The sequence below is a fragment of the Mya arenaria genome, chromosome 5 (assembly GCF_026914265.1).
Source record: "Mya arenaria isolate MELC-2E11 chromosome 5, ASM2691426v1".
NCBI lineage: Eukaryota > Metazoa > Mollusca > Bivalvia > Myida > Myidae > Mya > Mya arenaria.
Window position 1 is genome coordinate 66,259,877 of NC_069126.1, and position 20,115 is coordinate 66,279,991.

The 20,115-nt window shown below is 36.7% G+C and overlaps 1 protein-coding gene across 2 annotated transcripts in view; it reads left to right on the top strand.

Annotated features, from left to right (window-relative positions):
• The window catches only part of LOC128234502 (nicastrin-like), a 44,469-nt gene that overhangs the window by 15,388 nt on the left and 8,966 nt on the right, over positions 1 to 20,115 (top strand). For both annotated transcript variants that reach the window (XM_052948759.1, XM_052948760.1), the window contains exons 9-14: positions 409 to 581; positions 10,338 to 10,533; positions 15,055 to 15,142; positions 16,717 to 16,904; positions 18,448 to 18,541; positions 19,446 to 19,543. In XM_052948759.1, the coding sequence (XP_052804719.1) occupies positions 409 to 581; positions 10,338 to 10,533; positions 15,055 to 15,142; positions 16,717 to 16,904; positions 18,448 to 18,541; positions 19,446 to 19,543 (837 nt within the window). The remainder of the gene's footprint in view (positions 1 to 408; positions 582 to 10,337; positions 10,534 to 15,054; positions 15,143 to 16,716; positions 16,905 to 18,447; positions 18,542 to 19,445; positions 19,544 to 20,115) is intronic.

A 20,115-nucleotide genomic window follows, 5' to 3' on the forward strand; every position in this document is an offset into this window, starting at 1 on the left:
ATGACTGTATCATTGGGAATCTTGGTCAGAATGTTTATATTAATTACCTCTAGGCCTTCTCAATCCTTACACTGAAAAGTGGCGGAATAGTCAAGCGCACTGTCTCTGTGACAGCTCTTGTTGTACTTAAAATGTATTTTTTTCTGCAATTTCAGTATCAAAGAGTTAAATATTATAATGTTATGAGTGAGTCCCTTTAAACTCACTACCTAAAATACTTGCAGTTGGGGTTACCATATCAGTTTACTTATTTGACGTGTAATAATGAACAGTACATATTACTTTAATCTTAATTCCTTTGGTATGATATGTTATTTTAGAAATTATAACCCTTGATGAAGTTATGAATTTGCATCTTCGACAAAAAAAGTAGATTAACTTTTCCATTTATTTTTTTGTATATTCCAGACAACCAGACTGGTTTCACTGTTGAAGGATTTAGACAGTTCACTGATAGATGAAGCCGACCAGTCCATCCCCTTACCGCCCGCCTCTGTACAGTCATTTCTCAAACCCTTAAAGGACAACAGCTCATTCCCTTCACTTGTGTTGACTGACCACAATGCCTCCTTTACAAATAAGTAAGTGACTTGATCAAAGTAAGGGATTTTTACAATAATAATGGCTGGCCTGTCTTATACTATGATAACAGCTTGCCTGTCTTATACAATAAAAACAGCTGGCATGTCTTATACAATGATAACAGCTTGCCTGTCTTATACAATAAAAACAGCTGGCATGTCTTATACAATGATAACAGCTGGCCTGTTTATGCAATAATAACAGCTGGCATGTCTTATACAATGATAACAGCTGGCCTGTCTTATACAATAAAAACAGCCGGCATGTCTTATACAATGATAACAGCTGGCCTCTCTAATACAATAATAACAGCTGGCATGTCTTATACAATGATAACAGCTTGCCTGTCTTATACAATTAAAACAGCTGGCATGTCTTATACAATGATAACAGCTGGCCTGTTTATACAATAATAACAGCTGGCATGTCTTATACAATGATAACAGCTGGCCTGTCTTAAACAATAAAAACAGCTGGCATGTCTTATACAATGATAACAGCTGGCATCTCTAATACAATAAAAACAGCTGGCATGTCTTATACAATGATAACAGCTGGCCTCTCTAATACAATAATAACAGCTGGCATGTCTTATACAATGATAACAGCTTGCCTGTCTTATACAATTAAAACAGCTGGCATGTCTTATACAATGATAACAGCTGGCCTGTTTATACAATAATAACAGCTGGCATGTCTTATACAATGATAACAGCTTGCCTGTCTTATACAATTAAAACAGCTGGCATGTCTTATACAATGATAACAGCTTGCCTGTCTTATACAATAAAAACAGCTGGCATGTCTTATACAATGATAACAGCTGGCCTGTTTATGCAATAATAACAGCTGGCATGTCTTATACAATGATAACAGCTGGCCTGTCTTATACAATAAAAACAGCTGGCATGTCTTATACAATGATAACAGCTGGCCTCTCTAATACAATAATAACAGCTGGCATGTCTTATACAATGATAACAGCTTGCCTGTCTTATACAATTAAAACAGCTGGCATGTCTTATACAATGATAACAGCTGGCCTGTTTATACAATAATAACAGCTGGCATGTCTTATACAATGATAACAGCTGGCCTGTCTTAAACAATAAAAACAGCTGGCATGTCTTATACAATGATAACAGCTGGCATCTCTAATACAATAATAACAGCTGGCATGTCTTATACAATGATAACAGCTTGCCTGTCTCATTCAATAAAAACAGCTGGCATGTCTTATTCAATGATAACAGCTGGCATGTCTTAAACAATGATAACAGCTGGCATGTCTTATACAATGATAAGAGCTTGTCTGTCTTATACAATGATAACAGCTTGTCTGTCTTCCACAATGATAACAGCTGGTCTGTATTATTCAATGATAACAGCTTGCCTGACTTATACAATGATAACAGCTGGCCTGTTTATACAATAATAACAGATGGCATGTCTTAAACAATGATAACAACTTGCCTGTCTCATTCAATAATAACAGCTGGCATGTCTTATACAATGATAACAGCTGGCCTGTCTTATACAATAATAACAGCTGGCCTGTCTTATTCAATGATAACAGCTGGCATGTCTTATACAATAATAGCAGCTGGCATGTCTAATACAATGATAAGAGCTTGCCTGTCTTATACAATGATGACAGCTTGCCTGTCTTATACAATGAAAACAGCTTGCCTGTCTTATACAATGATAACAGCTGGCCTGTCTTATACAATGATAACAGCTGGCCTGTCTTATACAATAATAACAGCTGCCTGTCTTATACAATGATAACAGCTGGCCTGTCTTATACAATAAAAACAGCTGGCCTGCCTTATACAATGATAAAAGCTAGCTTGTCTTATACAATAATAACAGCTGGCCTGTCTTATTCAATAATAACAGCTGGTCTGTCTTATACAATGGAAACAGCTGGCCTGTCTTATTCAATAATAACAGCTGTTCTGTATTATACAATGATAACAGCTTGCTTGTCTTATACAATGATAACAGCTGGCCTGTCTTATACAATAATAACAGCTGGCCTGTCTTATTCAATGATTACAGCTTGCCTGTCTTATACAATAAAAACAGCTGGCCTGTCTTATACAATAATAACAGCTGGCATGTCTTATACAATGATAACAGCTGGCCTGTCTTATACAATAATAACAGCTGGCCTGTCTTATTCAATGATAACAGCTGGCATGTCTTATACAATAATAGCAGCTGGCATGTCTTATACAATGATAACAGCTTGCCTGTCTTATACAATTAAAACAGCTGGCATGTCTTATACAATGATACCAGCTGGCCTGTTTATACAATAATAACAGCTGGCATGTCTTATACAATGATAACAGCTGGCCTGTCTTAAACAATAAAAACAGCTGGCATGTCTTATACAATGATAACAGCTGGCATCTCTAATACAATAATAACAGCTGGCATGTCTTATACAATGATAACAGCTTGCCTGTCTCATTCAATAAAAACAGCTGGCATGTCTTATTAAATGATAACAGCTGGCATGTCTTAAACAATGATAACAGCTGGCATGTCTTATACAATGATAAGAGCTTGTCTGTCTTATACAATGATAACAGCTTGTCTGTCTTCCACAATGATAACAGCTGGTCTGTATTATTCAATGATAACAGCTTGCCTGACTTATACAATGATAACAGCTGGCCTGTTTATACAATAATAACAGATGGCATGTCTTAAACAATGATAACAACTTGCCTGTCTCATTCAATAATAACAGCTGGCATGTCTTATACAATGATAACAGCTGGCCTGTCTTATACAATAATAACAGCTGGCCTGTCTTATTCAATGATAACAGCTGGCATGTCTTATACAATAATAGCAGCTGGCATGTCTTATACAATGATAAGAGCTTGCCTGTCTTATACAATGATGACAGCTTGCCTGTCTTATACAATGAAAACAGCTTGCCTGTCTTATACAATGATAACAGCTGGCCTGTCTTATACAATGATAACAGCTGGCCTGTCTTATACAATAATAACAGCTGCCTGTCTTATACAATGATAACAGCTGGCCTGTCTTATACAATAAAAACAGCTGGCCTGCCTTATACAATGATAAAAGCTAGCTTGTCTTATACAATAATAACAGCTGGCCTGTCTTATTCAATAATAACAGCTGGTCTGTCTTATACAATGGAAACAGCTGGCCTGTCTTATTCAATAATAACAGCTGGTCTGTATTATACAATGATAACAGCTTGCTTGTCTTATACAATGATAACAGCTGGCCTGTCTTATACAATAATAACAGCTTGCCTGTCTTATTCAATGATTACAGCTTGCCTGTCTTATACAATAAAAACAGCTGGCCTGTCTTATACAATAAAAACAGCTGACATGTCTTATACAATGATAACAGCTGGCCTCTCTAATACAATAATAACAGCTGGCATGTCTTATTCAATGATTACAGCTTGCCTGTCTTATACAATAAAAACAGCTGGCCTGTCTTATACAATAAAAACAGCTGACATGTCTTATACAATGATAACAGCTGGCCTCTCTAATACAATAATAACAGCTGGCATGTCTTATACAATGATAACAGCTTGCCTGTCTTATACAATTAAAACAGCTGGCATGTCTTATACAATGATAACAGCTGGCCTGTTTATACAATAATAACAGCTGGCATGTCTTATACAATAAAAACAGCTGGCATGTCTTGTACAATGATAACAGCTGGCCTCTCTAATACAATAATAACAGCTGGCATGTCTTATACTATGATAACAGCTTGCCTGTCTCATTCAATAAAAACAGCTGGCATGTCTTATACAATGATAACAGCTGGCCTGTCTTATACAATAAAAACAGCTGGCCTGTCTTATTCAATGATAACAGCTGGCATGTCTTAAACAATGATAACAGCTGGCAAGTCTTATACAATGATAAGAGCTTGCCTGTCTTATACAATGATAACAGCTTGTCTGTCTTACACAATGATAACAGCTGGTCTGTATTATTCAATGATAACAGCTTGCCTGACTTATACAATGATAACAGCTGGCCTGTTTATACAATAATAACAGCTGGCATGTCTTATACAATGATAACAACTTGCCTGTCTCATTCAATAATAACAGCTGGCATGTCTTATACAATGATAACAGCTGGCCTGTCTTATACAATAATAACAGCTGGCCTGTCTTATTCAATGATAACAGCTGGCATGTCTTATACAATAATAACAGCTGGCATGTCTTATACAATGATAAGAGCTTGCCTGTCTTATACAATGAAAACAGCTTGCCTGTCTTATACAATGATAACAGCTGGCCTGTCTTATACAATGATAACAGCTGGCCTGTCTTATACAATAATAACAGCTGGCCTGTCTTATACAATGATAACAGCTGTCCTGTCTTATACAATGATAACAGCTGGCATGTCTTATACAATAATAACAGCTGGCCTGTCTTATACAATGATACCAGCTGGCTTGTCTTATACAATAAAAACAGCTGGCCTTTCTTATACAATGATAAAAGCTGGCTTGTCTTATACAATAATAACAGCTGGCCTGTCTTATACAATGGAAACAGCTGGCCTGTCTTATTCAATAATAACAGCTGGTCTGTTTTATACAATGGTAACAGCTGGCATGTATTATACAATAATAACAGCTGACCTGTCTTATACAATGGTAACAGCTGGCCTGGCTTATACACATTTGGTAACAGCTGGCCTGTCCTATACAATGGTAACAAGTGGCTTGTCTTATAGAATGGTAGCAAGTGGCCTGTCTTATACAGTTGTTACAAGTGGCCTGTCTTATACAGTGGTTACAAGTGGCCTGTCTTATACAATGGTAGCAAGTGGCCTGTCTTATACAATGGTTACAAGTGGCCTGTCTTATACAGTGGTAACAAGTTGCCTGTCTCATACAATGGTAACAAGTTGCCTGTCTTATACAATGGTTACAAGTGGCCTGTTTTATACAGTGGTAACAGCTGGCTTTTCTTATACACCGATAACAGCTGGCATGTCTTATACAATTGTAACAGCTGGCCTGTCTTATACAATGGTAACAAGAGGCCTTTTTTATACAATGATAACAAGTGACCCGTCTTATACAATGATAAGAGCTGACCTGTCTTATACAATGGTAACAAGTGGCCTGTCTTATACATTGGTAACGAGTGGCCTGTCTTATATAATGATAACAGCTGGCATGTCTCATACAATGGTAACAGCTGGCCTGTCTTATACAATGGTAACAAGTGGTCTGTCTCATACAATGATAACAGCTGGCTTGTCTTATTCAATGGTAACAAGTGGCCTGTCTTATGCAATGGTAACCAATGGTCTGTCTTATACAATGGTAACAGCAGGCCTGTCTTATACAATGGTAACAAGTGGCCTGTCTTATGCAATGATAACAAGTGGTCTGTCTTACACAATGGTAACAGCAGGCCTGTCTTATACAATGTTATTAAGTGGCCTGTCGTATGCAATGATAACAAGTGGTCTGTCTTATACAATGATAACAGCAGGCCTGTCTTATACAATGATAACAAGTGGCCTGTCTTATGCAATGATAACAAGTGGTCTGTCTTATACAATGGTAACAAGTGGCCTGTCTTATGCAATGATAACAAGTGGCCTGTCTTATACAATGGTAACAGAAGGCCTGTCTTATACAATGGTAACAGGTGGCCTGTCTTATGCAATGATAACAAGTGGTCTGTCTTATACAATGGTAACAAGTGGCCTGTCTTATGCAATGATAACAAGTGGCCTGTCTAATACAATGGTAACAGGTGGCCTGTCTTATAAAATGGTAACAAGTGTCTTATACAATGGTAACAAGTGGCCTGTCTTATGCAATGATAACAAGTGGTCTGTCTTATACAATGGTAACAAGTGGCCTGTATTATGCAATGATAACAAGTGGCCTGTCTTATACAAAGGTAACAGCAGGCCTGTCATATACAATGGTAACAAGTGGCCTGTCTTATGCAATGGTAACAAGTGGTCTGTCTCATACAATGATAACAGCTGGCCTGTCTTATACAATGGCAACAAGTGGCCTGTCTTATGCAATGATAAAAAGTGGCCTGTCTTATACAATGGTAACAGCAGGCCTGTCTTATACAATGGTAACAAGTGGCTGTCTTATGCAATGATAACAAGTGGTCTGTCTTATACAATGGTAACAAGTGGCCTGTCTTATGTAATGATAACAAGTGGTCTGTCTTATACAATGGTAACAGCAGGCCTGTCTTATACAATGGTAACAAGTGGCCTGTCTTATGCAATGATTACAAGTGGTCTGTCTTATACATTGGTAACAGCTGGCCTGTCTTATACAGTGGTAACAAGTGGCCTGTCTTATACAATGATAACAAGTGGTCTGTCTCGTACAATGATAACAGCTTGTCTGTCTTATACAATGATAACAGCTGGCCTGTCTTATACAATGGTAACAAGTGACCTGTCTTATGCAATGATAACAGGTGGTCTGTCTTATACAATGGTTACAAGTGGCCTGTCTTATGCAATGATAACAAGTGGTCTGTCTTATACAATGGTAACAAGTGGCCTGTCTTATGCAATGATAACAAGTGGTCTGTCTTATACAATGGTAACAACAGGCCTGTCTTATACAATGGTAACAAGTGGCCTGTCTTATGCAATGATAACAAGTGGCCTGTCTTATACAATGGTAACAGCTGGCCTGTCTTATACAATGGTAACAAGTGGCCTGTCTTATACAGTGGTAGCAAGTGGCCTGTCTTATACAATGATAACAAGTGGTCTGTCTCAAACAATGATAACAGCTGGTCTGTCTTATACAATGGTAACAGCTGGCCTGTCTTATACAATGGTAACAAGTGACCTGTCTTATACAATGGTAACAAGTGGCCTGTCTTATACAATGGTAACAGCTGGCCTGTCTTATACAATGGTAACAAGTGACCTGTCTTATACAATGGTAACAAGTGACCTGTCTTATACAATGGTAACAAGTGGTCTGTCTCATACAATGATAACAGCTGGCCTGTCTTATACAATGGCAACAAGTGGCCTGTCTTATGCAATGATAAAAAGTGGCCTGTCTTATACAATGGTAACAGCAGTCCTGTCTTATACAATGGTAACAGCTGGCATGTCTTATACAATGATAACAAGTGGCCTGTCTTATACAATGATAACAGCTGGCATGTCTTTTACAATGGTAACAGCTGGCCTGTATTATACAATGGAAACAAGTGGCCTGTCTTATGCAATGATAACAGCTGGCATGTCTTATACAATGGAAACAAGTGGCCTGTCTTATGCAATGATAACAGCTGGCATGTCTTATACAATGGTAACAGCTGGCATGTCTTATACAATGATGTCAAGTGGCCTGTCTTATACAATGATAACAGCTGGCATATCTTATACAATGGTAACAGCTGGCATGTCTTATACAATGGTAACAAGTGGCCTGTCTTATGCAATGATAACAAATGGCCTGACTTATACAATGATAACAGCAGGCCTGTCTTATACAATGATAACAAGTGGCCTTTCTTATACAATGGTAACAGCTGGCCTGTCTTATACAATGATAACAAGTGGCCTTTCTTATACAATGGTAACACGTGGCCTGTCTTTTACAATGGTTACAGCTGGCCTGTCTTATACAAAGGCCAAAGGCCAGAAGAGCTTATGCGATGGTAATGTGTACGTTGTAGGTGCTTCTTTACGCACGTGCGTCTGTGCAGCGGTACGCCTGTAAACAATTGCTTGTGAACACGATACAGTCTTCAGTTTTTATTGTATCTCTATGAAGCTTGTACATTATTAAGATATCGGTCAGATCTCGGTTCCTTTCGAAAACCAGCCAGATCAGCCCATGCATGCCTAGATTATGGCCCTTGAAAGTATAAAAAAATGTTATTTTAGCCAAGTCTGCATGTATAGCCAAGTCTAGGATTAAAGAGAGACAACTCCTTTGTGGATGTGCAGTTGGTTTTATGTTGTACTCTCCTTTACCCTTGTTGAAAGAAATAAAAATAAGAGTTTAAAGGAGATTGTTGATTTTTAGCTCTATTGGCCAAAGGCCATTTTAGGCTCTATTGGCCAATGACCACTTCTAGAAGTGTCTGTCGTGCATCCAACTTAACACTATTGCTTGTGAATGTTTGTTCAAATAATACCCCTAGGGTCATTATTGGCTACGCCCCCGGTTCACAGGTTTGGTATACTTGAATTGAGAAATGTTTGAAAATCCTTTTGTCTGAAACTGCTAGGCAGACCCTTGCTATTTTGAATAAGGCATAATTTAGTCGTCAGCTACCATGGCAGGGATGTGATTTGTCCGCGGATTCGCGGAATTCCGCGGATCTAATGGCCCCAGGGCCCCCCCCCCAAAAAAAAAAAAAAAAAAAAAAATATTTTTTTTTTTTTTTTTTTTTGCTGATGTGAAAGTTTATATAGTGCTTTTGGTTGTAAGTATTGATGTTTCAGTTTGCTTCAAATTTGAAGTCAGAAGAAATCACAAAAGAGCATCTAAAAAGCCAGTTTTACTTATACGGCAGTGTGCTTTTGACCCCAATATACCCCTAAGAACCCATGGCGGAAATGGTTTCAGCCCTCCAGTTGCCAGGTCGATCACGTCCCTGCATGGTTGTTCAAATTATGCCCCTGGGTTCAAAACTGGCACTGCCCCAAGGGTCACAAGTTTACCAGAGACTTATTTAAGATTTTTTTTCAAAATCTTCTTGTTTCAAACCACTAGGCTCATTCCTTTGATATTTTTTGTGGAGCATCATATGATGACCATCTAGCAAATAAGTTGAGTTTATGCCCCTGAGGCCAAAGCTGGCCCACCCATTTTGATCTACTTTTTTTATTTTCAAAGCTACAGCAATGTTATTTGGACCATGGAAAAAGTTTTGCAAGCATGCATCAATGTAGTCCTCGGATGACCTTGACTTTGACCTTTTGATCTACCTTTTATTTTTAAAGCTACAGCAATGAAATTTGGACCATGTGTACAGTTTTGCAAACGAGCATCAAAATTGTCCTCAGATGACCTGAACTGTGACCTCGACCTACTTTCTAATTTTGAAGCAACAACATTGAAATTTGGAGCATATGTACAGTTTTGCAAAAGTGCATCAATTTTGTTCGGATGACCATGAGTGTGACCTACTTTCTTATTTTTGAAGCTACAGCAATGAAATATGGACCATGTGAATTGTTTTGTAAACAAATATTTATTTAGTGCTTTGATGACCTTGTTTGTGACCTCTTGACCTACTTTCCGCTTTTTAAAGCTACAACAATAACATTTGGACCTTGTGTACAGTTCTGCGACAAGTATCAAAGTTGTCCCTGCTTGACCTTGACTGTGACCTTTTGACCTATTTTGAAGCTACAAGCAGTGAAATTTGACCATGAAAACAGTTTTGAAAACAAATATTTTTTTTACTCAGATGACCTTGACTTGGCCCATATTAAAATAGCTCATGCAACTAATCTGCTTACAATACTTTCTGTCCTCAGATGTTGAACACGCAATGTTTTCAGCTAAACCAAACACAAAATGTTAACTATATTTTTGTTGCCTTTAACCCATACATCCATGCTCTGGATTGAAAATGACCACAAGAGCCATGCCAGTAGAGTATAGGCCCTCATAGGCCTCATGTTTGTATCAGATTCAAACATTTTCAGTACCAACCTTGTTATCTAATCATCCTATTTCAGGTTCTACAACAGCAGGTTTGAGATCTTGAAGGGCAAATTGAACTATACAGGTATCAACAAAACTGAATGGTATGACCAGGAAACGGAACTGGCTCAAGAACTCACAGATATTGGGGGGATATTAGGGACATTCCTATATAGGCTGGCAATGAATGATTCTGATGACTCAACAAATTTGACTGCTAATGTTACTACAGTAAGTAATTGAAATTTTGTCCTTGGTACCCCCATTTGGCACAAGCTTACTTACATCATGAAATTGTTCATATATATCAGAACAGTACTTAGTTATAGATTCAAATGGTTGCACTATATAAGAGACGAATAGTCAAATTTCTTCTCTTGTTTTAGCTCACAAGGTGAGCTATTGTGATTGGTCTTTGTCCGTCATCCGTCAGTCATTTCGTCCGTCCGTCCGTGCGTCTGTCCGCACACAAGATTGGGTATATATTGGGTACTAATTCCTTCATTCCTTATAGAAGATAAATTTGTTAGGTAGCACTTGTTGGTTAGGGTAAGTCAGGGTAAGTAGGGCATTAGTAAGTATATTTATACCCCCGACAAACGAAGTTTGAAGGGGGTATATTGGAGTCACCCTGTGGTCGGTCTGTCGGTCCGTCGGTCGGTCCGTTGCAATTTACCTTGTCCGGAGCAAATAACTTAAAAGTTACTGGATGGAATAGGATTAAACTTCATACAATGGTAGAGCATGATGAGAGGAAGTGCAGTGTACAATAACCATAACTCTATTCTTGCTAATTACTGAGTTATTGCCCTTTGTTACTTTTTTTGTCACGATTATAACTTGAAAAGTACTGGATGGAATTCATTGGAACTTCATACAATGGTACAGCACAATGAGAGGAAGTGCAGTGTTCAAGAACCATAACTCTATTTTAGCTAATTACTGAGTTATTGCCCTTTATTAAAAAAAATTGCTGTCAATTTTTTTTCCAGACATTAACTTGCAAACTACCAGATGGAGTTTATTAAAACTTCATACAATGGTAAAGCACAATGAGAGAAAGTGCAGTGCACAAGAACCATAATTTTATTTCAGCTAATTACAGAGTGACTGCCCTTTGTTACTTTTTTCTTGTCTGAAGCATAACTTGAAAACTATTGGATGGAATTTAATAAAACTTCATACAGTGATAGATCATGATGAGAGGGAGTGCAGTGTACAGGAACCGCAATTATATTTCAGCTAATTACAGAGTTTCTGCCCTTTGTTACTTTTTCTTGTCAAGAGCATAACTTGAAAACTATTGGATAGAATTTAATAAAACTTCATACAGTGATAGATCATAATGAGAGGGAGTGCAGTGTACAGGAACCGCAATTTTATTTCAGCTTATAACAGAGTTACTGCCCTTTGTAACTTTTTCTTGTCCGGAGCATAACTTGAAAACTGTTGGATGGAATTTAATAAAACTTCATACAGTGATAGATCATAATGAGAGGAAGTGCAGTTCACAGAAACCGCAATTCTATTTCAGCCAATTACAGAGTTATTGCCCTTTGTTATTTTTTTTCTTGTTCGGAGCATAACTTGAAAATTTTTGGATGGAATTTAATAAAACTTCATACAGTGATAGATCATAATTAGAGGGAGTGCAGTGTACAGGAACCACAACTCTATTTCAGCTGATTACAGAGTTACTGCCCTTTGTTATTTGTTCTTGTCCGGAGCATAACTTGAAAACTATTTGATGGAATTTAATAAAACTTCATACAGTGATAGATCATAATGACAGGAAGTGCAGTGTTAAGAAACCATAATTCTTTTTCAGCCAATTACAGAGTTATTGCCCTTTGTTACTTTTTTTCTTGTCCGGAGCATAACTTGAAAACTATTTGATGGAATTTAATAAAACTTCATACAGTGATAGATCATAATGAGAGGAAGTGCAGTGTACAGAAATCACAATTCTATTTCAGCTAATAACAGAGTTACTGCCCTTTGTTATTTTTTTTCTTGTCCGAAGCATAACATAAAAACTATTTGATGGAATTTAATAAAACTTCATACAGAGATAGATTATAATGAGAGGGAGTGCAGTGTCCAGGAACCGCAATTCTATTTCAGCCAATTACAGAGTTATTGTCCTTTGTTACTTTTTCTTCTCCTGAGCATGACTTAAAAACTACCGGATGGAATTTAATAAAACTTCATACAAGTACAGCACAATGAGAAGGAGTTCAGTGTACATGAATCATTACACAATTTTAGCAAATTACAGAGTTATTGCCTTTTTATGTGATTTCTTTTGTCAAACTTTTGTCCGGACAGTCACTTGATAACTACTAGACGGAATTTCAAAAAACTTCATACAATGATAGATCATAATGAGAGGCGGTGTTCGGGGGTATTATCTAGTTTTATTATGGGAGTAATGGGAAAGTAACAAAGGTTGATATGTGAGAACGCCCGTCCATCAGTCCGTCAACAATTGCTTAAAAAACATCTCCACTGAATTTATGTAGCCAAATTCAATGAAACTTTACAGAAAGCTTCCTTGAGTAACCTTCTACAAAAATACAACAAGGCATTGAGATTAATCAACAACAACAACAACAACAACAACAAAATGGCCATCTTACTGTTTTGCTTTAAAAAATCTCTGAAACTACCTGGCCAAATTCAATGAAACTTAACAGATAGCTTCATTGCATGACCCTTTACAAATATAAAACACGGCATTGTCATCAGTAAATATATGTTTTAATTGCAACAATTTTATTAATGCTTTATCACAGAGTTGTGGGGCCATTTTGTTGTGGGGCGATTAAGGGCCATTATGGCCCTCTTGTTTTATGTAGTATTCATTCTGCCAGCTGAATTGCTTTGAAATGATGTTACCAAAAAAGTCTCTTTCCAACTATCACCAATATTTATGCTCTAAGATCTTAGTATATGAGAAACAAAAAATGTGTTTAGACTGAAATGTATTTAACTCGTGAACTCAGGAAAAAATATCTGTGAGCACTCATTGAAATAAAACCTTGATCTTGCACTATGGGTAGACAAATACCCTCTATTTACATACTATTGAATCAGGGATGTGATTTGTTAGCAGACCCCTGCTCCCCCCCCATCCCCCCCCCACAAAAAAAGAGCCCTAAAAAGAGCTTAAAATAAGCCAGTTTTTCTTCTACGGCAAGTGTGCTTTCAGTGCAAGAGCGCCCCATGAACCCATGGCTGAAATGGTTTCAGCGTAGGTCAATGAGATCCCTGGGAATGAATGGGAAGGTTGTTTCAGGCTTCCCGCTGGCTTTCCCAATTGTTTCCATTTGCGACAAAATTGCATAAGTGGGGAATTTTTATGCCCCCTTTTGAAAAAAGTGGGGTATATTGTTTTGCACATGTCGGTCGGTCGGTCGGTCGGTCGGTCGGTCGGTCTGTCGGTCGGTCGGTCGGAATACCAAATGGTTTCCGATCAATAACTTGAGAACGCTTTGACCGAGGGACCTCATACTTGGTATGTGTATTGGTCATCACCAGCAGATGAACCCTATTGATTTTGAGGTCAGTGGGTCAAAGGTCAAGGTCAGTGTGACCTTTACATGAAAAACGGTTTCCGATCAATAACTTGAGAACGCTTTGACCCAGGAACCTCATACTTGGTAGGTGTATTGGTCATGACCAGCAGATGAACCCTATTGATTTTGAGGTCAGTGGGTCAAAGGTCAAGGTCAGTGTGACCTTAACATGAAAAACGGTTTCCGATCAATAACTTGAGAACGCTTTGACCCAGGGACCTCATACTAGGTAGGCTTATTGGTCATGACCAGCAGATGAACCCTATTGATTTTGAGGTCAGTGGGTCAAAGGTCAAGGTCAGTGTGACCTTTACATGAAAAACGGTTTCCGATCAATAACTTGAGAACGCTTTGACCCAGGAACCTCATACTTGGTAGGTGTATTGGTCATGACCAGCAGATGAACCCTATTGATTTTGAGGTCAAAGGTCAAGGTCAGTGTGACCTTAACATGAAAAACGGTTTCCGATCAATAACTTGAGAACGCTTTGACCCAGGGACCTCATACTAGGTAGGCTTATTGGTCATGACCAGCAGATGAACCCTATTGATTTTGAGGTCAGTGGGTCAAAGGTCAAGGTCAGTGTGACTGTAAGCTGAAAAAAGGTTTTCTGATTGTCCATATTTTATTTTCTTATATAGTAGACAGTAGAAATTTATATGTCACTAAATGCATGAGTTGAAGTATCAGTTTTCAGTGAACATCTAGTTTAATTATGCCCCCCTTCGAAGCAGAGGGGTTATATAATTGCTTTGCACATGTCGGTCGGTCTGTTGGAAGACCAAAGCTTGTCCGAGTGATAACTCAACAATTCCCGGACCTATGGTCATCAAACTTGACATGAAGATTAGGTATGACCAGTAGATGACCTGCCTCATATGCATCCAATGACAAATCAGCTGTCATTTCAGTCCATGCATATTTCATTCAATTGTCCAAATATTTCTGGCAACTTGGCGCTCAGGGGGCATAATGTTTGACAAACATCTCTTGTTCCACATTAGTTTGATTTATGGTGACAAATATTTATTTTTTTCAAAATATTATATTAAATTTTACATTAACAGCGCCCATTCAGCCCGCATGATAGTCGACTCAGTCACTGCAATCAATCACAGCACATCCGCTGTTGTGACAGTTTTCTTATACTTGTGTCTTATTGTTTCTTTTCAGGTGTCTCACCTACTGTATTGTTTCTTGGTGAACCCAAATTGTACACTGTTTAAAAAAATACTATCACAGGAAGATGCCAATAAATTGCGTAAGTGTGTTCCATCTAAGTTTATCTGTTTTATGAAGAAAACATCACAATAAGGAATGTAATAGCATTTGTGTTGTTATTGTAAAGTTAATGTCATCATACTGCAGAAATTTAACTAACTCAAAAACAACCTGTGTATATATATACAGTGTATAGGTCTGGGCTGCTCAAAAAAAGTATTTTAAGTAGGGATGGAAGCGAATATCCGACTATCCGGATATCCGGATATCACGCAAGTATTCAGATACCAAAATGGGTATTCGAATATTCGTTAAGAATTAAACTTTCAATGAAATAGCTTAGCAGAGACATAGCAATTGTTATAAAACTTTTCAGATGAAATATTTCAGGTGATCAACAGTGTCTGTAGCGAAGCGGGTATGTGTCACAAATTGTCTGCTAATTGGGTGTTTGTTTGCACAAGGCATGAAATTGTGTCCTTGTGCAGCACCCTGTGAAGTTCTATGACCTTGTTTACAATGACAAGTGTTGTTTTATGATCTCAGATGTGCTTAATTGACACTTATTGGCACTAGTTGATATTAAACGGATTGATCATTAACTCGTAGGAATTGATCGTCCAATCACAAGATAAGGGTCGTGCAATCAAAGCTATTAATGACCAATCGTATTTTTGATGAATATGCATGAAGAAATTATTGCTATCTGAACAATAAATACAAAAACAAATTTGTTTATCTTTTCACTTTTCAATCAAATTTCCATCATTTTGCATCTTGTAATTTATTTTTCATATGATATGTAAACATGTTTAGTTTATTGATAAATAAAAAAGTACACACATGTAAATAAAGAAAAATCAGATCGTCTTTTTGTCTTCTTATCTTTTCCGCAATTATATCCTTCATTACAAAACACCGCAGAAATTGTAGGTATTGCATTAAATCAAACAATGTAATGAAATAAAATTACAATCAACTATCAAATAATCAAAGCGTCATTTAACATGAAACCTGCTGATAAATAACAAACTCGGAAGCACGTGGCAGTAACCAAGCAACCGACTTGGCCGAAGTGACTATCAAATTCGCGAGGTGTTTATGTGGTATTCATCATGAGTTTTATGACGTAAAATGAGTTGTTTAGCTTTAATTATAACATTATAAATTATTAAGACTGAGAAAGAATGAATGAAAAAGTGAAATTGCCATATGACGAATTATAATTTAAGTGGACAATTATGTCAAATAACAGAAGGTGGGTGACATATAATAGGAAATTTACTTATTATGAAAACAATTCGATACGAGTATCCGGATAGTATTCGAATACTTGATACGAATATCCGGACACCGATTTGGTATCCGGTTTCCATCCCTAATTTTAAGGGCAAATTAATTATAACTTGTTAAAGTACTACTGTGCATATGTGAGAAAAGGCTTTAATTGGACAAAATCACCAGTTTTGTTGTTTATTTTAAGAAGGTTCCTACAACTACTATTGTCTAACTTGAATCTGACTTCTTTTAATCTACTTTCTGGATTCATGTATTTTCCTCAAGGGTATAAATTATCATTCTACATATATATATATATTTATATATATATTTCAGCTGACTATAAACTGTTTCCATTCTACGTCAGTGTGGACACAACTGATAATCATGTCACCACACTAGTGAAGAATCTGCTGACCTACTTTCTCGGAGAATTCCATAACAGAACAGATGAATTCAACTGCCCATGTACAGAAGCTAACTATACTGATGACAAATGTACCCATAAAGATTGGAAAACTCCGGTATGTTGCAATGATAGTTAATCATTATATGCTTGTGGTTTATTGAGATTTATCAGGGATATAAAAATGATATTTCACTGTTTGACAAGATGAGTGAAAATATGAATCTGATAATCAAATTTGCCACTGTTTTTAAAGTTTGATCCCCTAACACTTTCAAATCGCACGTCAATATGAACTGGGCTGGTGACACAATGATGTCCTTTCTAGAAATAACATTGTGTTGGCTTATATTTTGCTGTGCTTATCTGAAAAACTACAATTTAATGTCCTTTATTGTCCCTATTATGCATATAATTTTGAGAAACAGATTGTTTGTATTAGTTTAAGATTGCAATTTATTTCACTTACTGACCAACAAATGTAAATATTTCATGCGTTGATGTGATGAAAAAAACAATTTTCTTCTACATAATAATTTAACCCGTAAATTTGTCTTATCACTATAACCAAAAAAATTGTCATTATGCCGTTAAGCAAGAATGCCTTTCCATCAAAGAAAAGGCATGATGAACCCACTCTTCTGTGTCAATTAAAAACTATCAACGATTGGACTGATATCTACCAATGTGTCCAATAAAAACTCATGATATAAACACAACCAGTGTCAAAGATGATGCGTCCTGCCTGAAATGTGTGTATCTCTGATGCGGGACACATGCACGAATCACTGCACTCCTTATTCTTATCCTTAGACATGCCTCAGTGATTCCATTCAGTGTATCCTTAGACATGCCTCAGTGACTCCATTCAGTGTATCCTTAGACATGCCTCAGTGATTCCATTCAGTGTATCCTTCATTCAGTGTATCCTTAGACACGCCTCAGTGATTCCATTCAGTGTATCCTTAGACACGCCTCAGTGATTCCATTCAGTGTATCCTTCATTCAGTGTATCCTTAGACACGCCTCAGTGATTCCATTCAGTGTATCCTTCATTCAGTGTATCCTTAGACACGCCTCAGTGATTCCATTCAGTGTATCCTTCATTCAGTGTATCCTTAGACACGCCTCAGTGATTCCATTCAGTGTATCCTTCATTCAGTGTATCCTTAGACATGCCTCAGTGATTCCATTCAGTCTGTTGAGCAGTTATTTTTACAGTCCAATCAAAACACTCAGATTTTACTCATAAACTTTAGTAAGATCTTAGTTGGTGAGTGAATTCGGTTCCATAGCTGGTATTCATAAAACTTATTAAGTCATTTCTTAAGTTGAGTCAATTTCCTTGAGTTGAATAAAAAGCAAAGTAGAAGTGTTTTTAATATAAAAGTTTGCATTTCTGTTAAATTATTGAAAATGAAGTGTTTTAGATATTATAAAGTTATTTTACCACATGCTTAGAGAGATACTTAAGTAAGGAAAGCGACTTAAGTTATGAAATGACCTATTAATAAGATGTTTTATGAATACCGCCCAAGAGCTATTGCTCTTTTATTGACATAATAATACAGATATACACTTTCCACTAGCCAATTATACATGAATTTAGCCACCATATTCCTTGTTTGGTTAATAACAGAAACATATTTTTACATTTACAGCATTATTCTTACCAGTGGATTCGATTTGAAAAGATCTGTATGAGAGGTACAGTCGGTAAATCGAAAGCTGTCTCCATAGCGTTTGATAAAGATGGTAGGTTCTTTTTACTCTATTGAAGTGAAAGACTTTCTGTTTTAGCAATAATTATAACCAACATGGCTCTTCTTAGTCAAAGTCTTTTTCTCTATGGTGCTTACGGAATTGAATCATGAATCTAGTATGGTTAATGCAACTGTGTAGCACCTTGATCTTAAATGGCCAATCCACAATCAATTAAGTTTAACAATAAATTTGTCAATATAGGACATTAACAATTAATATTGAATGTGACTGGGATAAATATAGACGGCGCAAATATTTTTTGACAACTTGTTATTATCCTTCTTCTATAAAATTATTGCCAGAGTACAAATATTTCCAAATATTAAATAAAATGATTGCTGTTTTATTATTGATTGTTGATAGGCCACATGTTAACCCTTTAAAAAGTAATTTCTAGCATAAAGCAATGTAGTTTTGACATTAAATGTTTATTTCGTTTCAACTTTATTTACTTTACGTTTATTGTAACTTAAGTTATATAAAATTATGCTAAGTTTATCTTGTTGGCACAATGGTGCACAAGGGTCTCCTGTTGTGGGGGAAACCACAGTACTCGTGAAATAAACATTCATTATTTCATACCTACACTTACCAGAAAAAGTTTTATGTTATGAAAGGCATCACTCAATTTTTGTACTTAACTTTTGTAAGTGGTATCTAATGTTTAGTTTTATATTAATTGAATTTTTGAAGTTAAATTAATAGTAACAGGAACACACAGAAACTTATTTGACCAACAGAAGATGACTTGAAGAATTCAAAACAAATAGATGTATTTTTCATCATTTTTAACTAAATGTTATGTGAATGTGCCTTAGATGATTTCTTAAAAAATCTAACCAATAATCAAGTGGTTAACACTCACTACATTTTGCTCTGTGCTGTTTTGTTTCAGACTACACATCTGGTAATTACAGTACCTGGACAGAGAGCAGTTGGGCAGGAGATGCAATTCTTGCCCGGGTTTTCCTTGTGCCTAGTAAACAACTTGAGGTAAGGCATGGATAAACAGGCTGCAGTGAATATATTATACGCTGCAGTGAATATATTATACGCTGCAGTGAATATATTATAGGCTGCAGTGAATATATTATAGAATACAGTGAATATTACTGGCTGCAGTGAATATATTATAAGCTGCAGTGAAAATATAATAGACTGCAGTGAATATATTATAGGCTGCAGTGAATAAATTATAGGCTGCAGTGAATATTACTGGCTGCAGTGAATATATTATAAGCTGCAGTGAAAATATTATAGGCTGCAGTGAATATATTATAGGCTGCAGTGAATATATTATAGGCTGCAGTGAACATAACAGGCCACAGTGAATATATTATTGGGTGCAGTGAATATTACAGGTGGCAGTGAATGTATTACAGGCTTCAGAAAATATTACAGGCCGCAGTGAATATATTATAAGCAGCAGGAAATTTAACAGGCTGTAATAAAGATATTAAAGGCTATTTCAGGCTGTAGTGAATATAACAGGCTGCAGTAAATATTACAGACCGCAGTGAATATATTACATGCTGCAGTGAATATTACATATTCATATAACATAT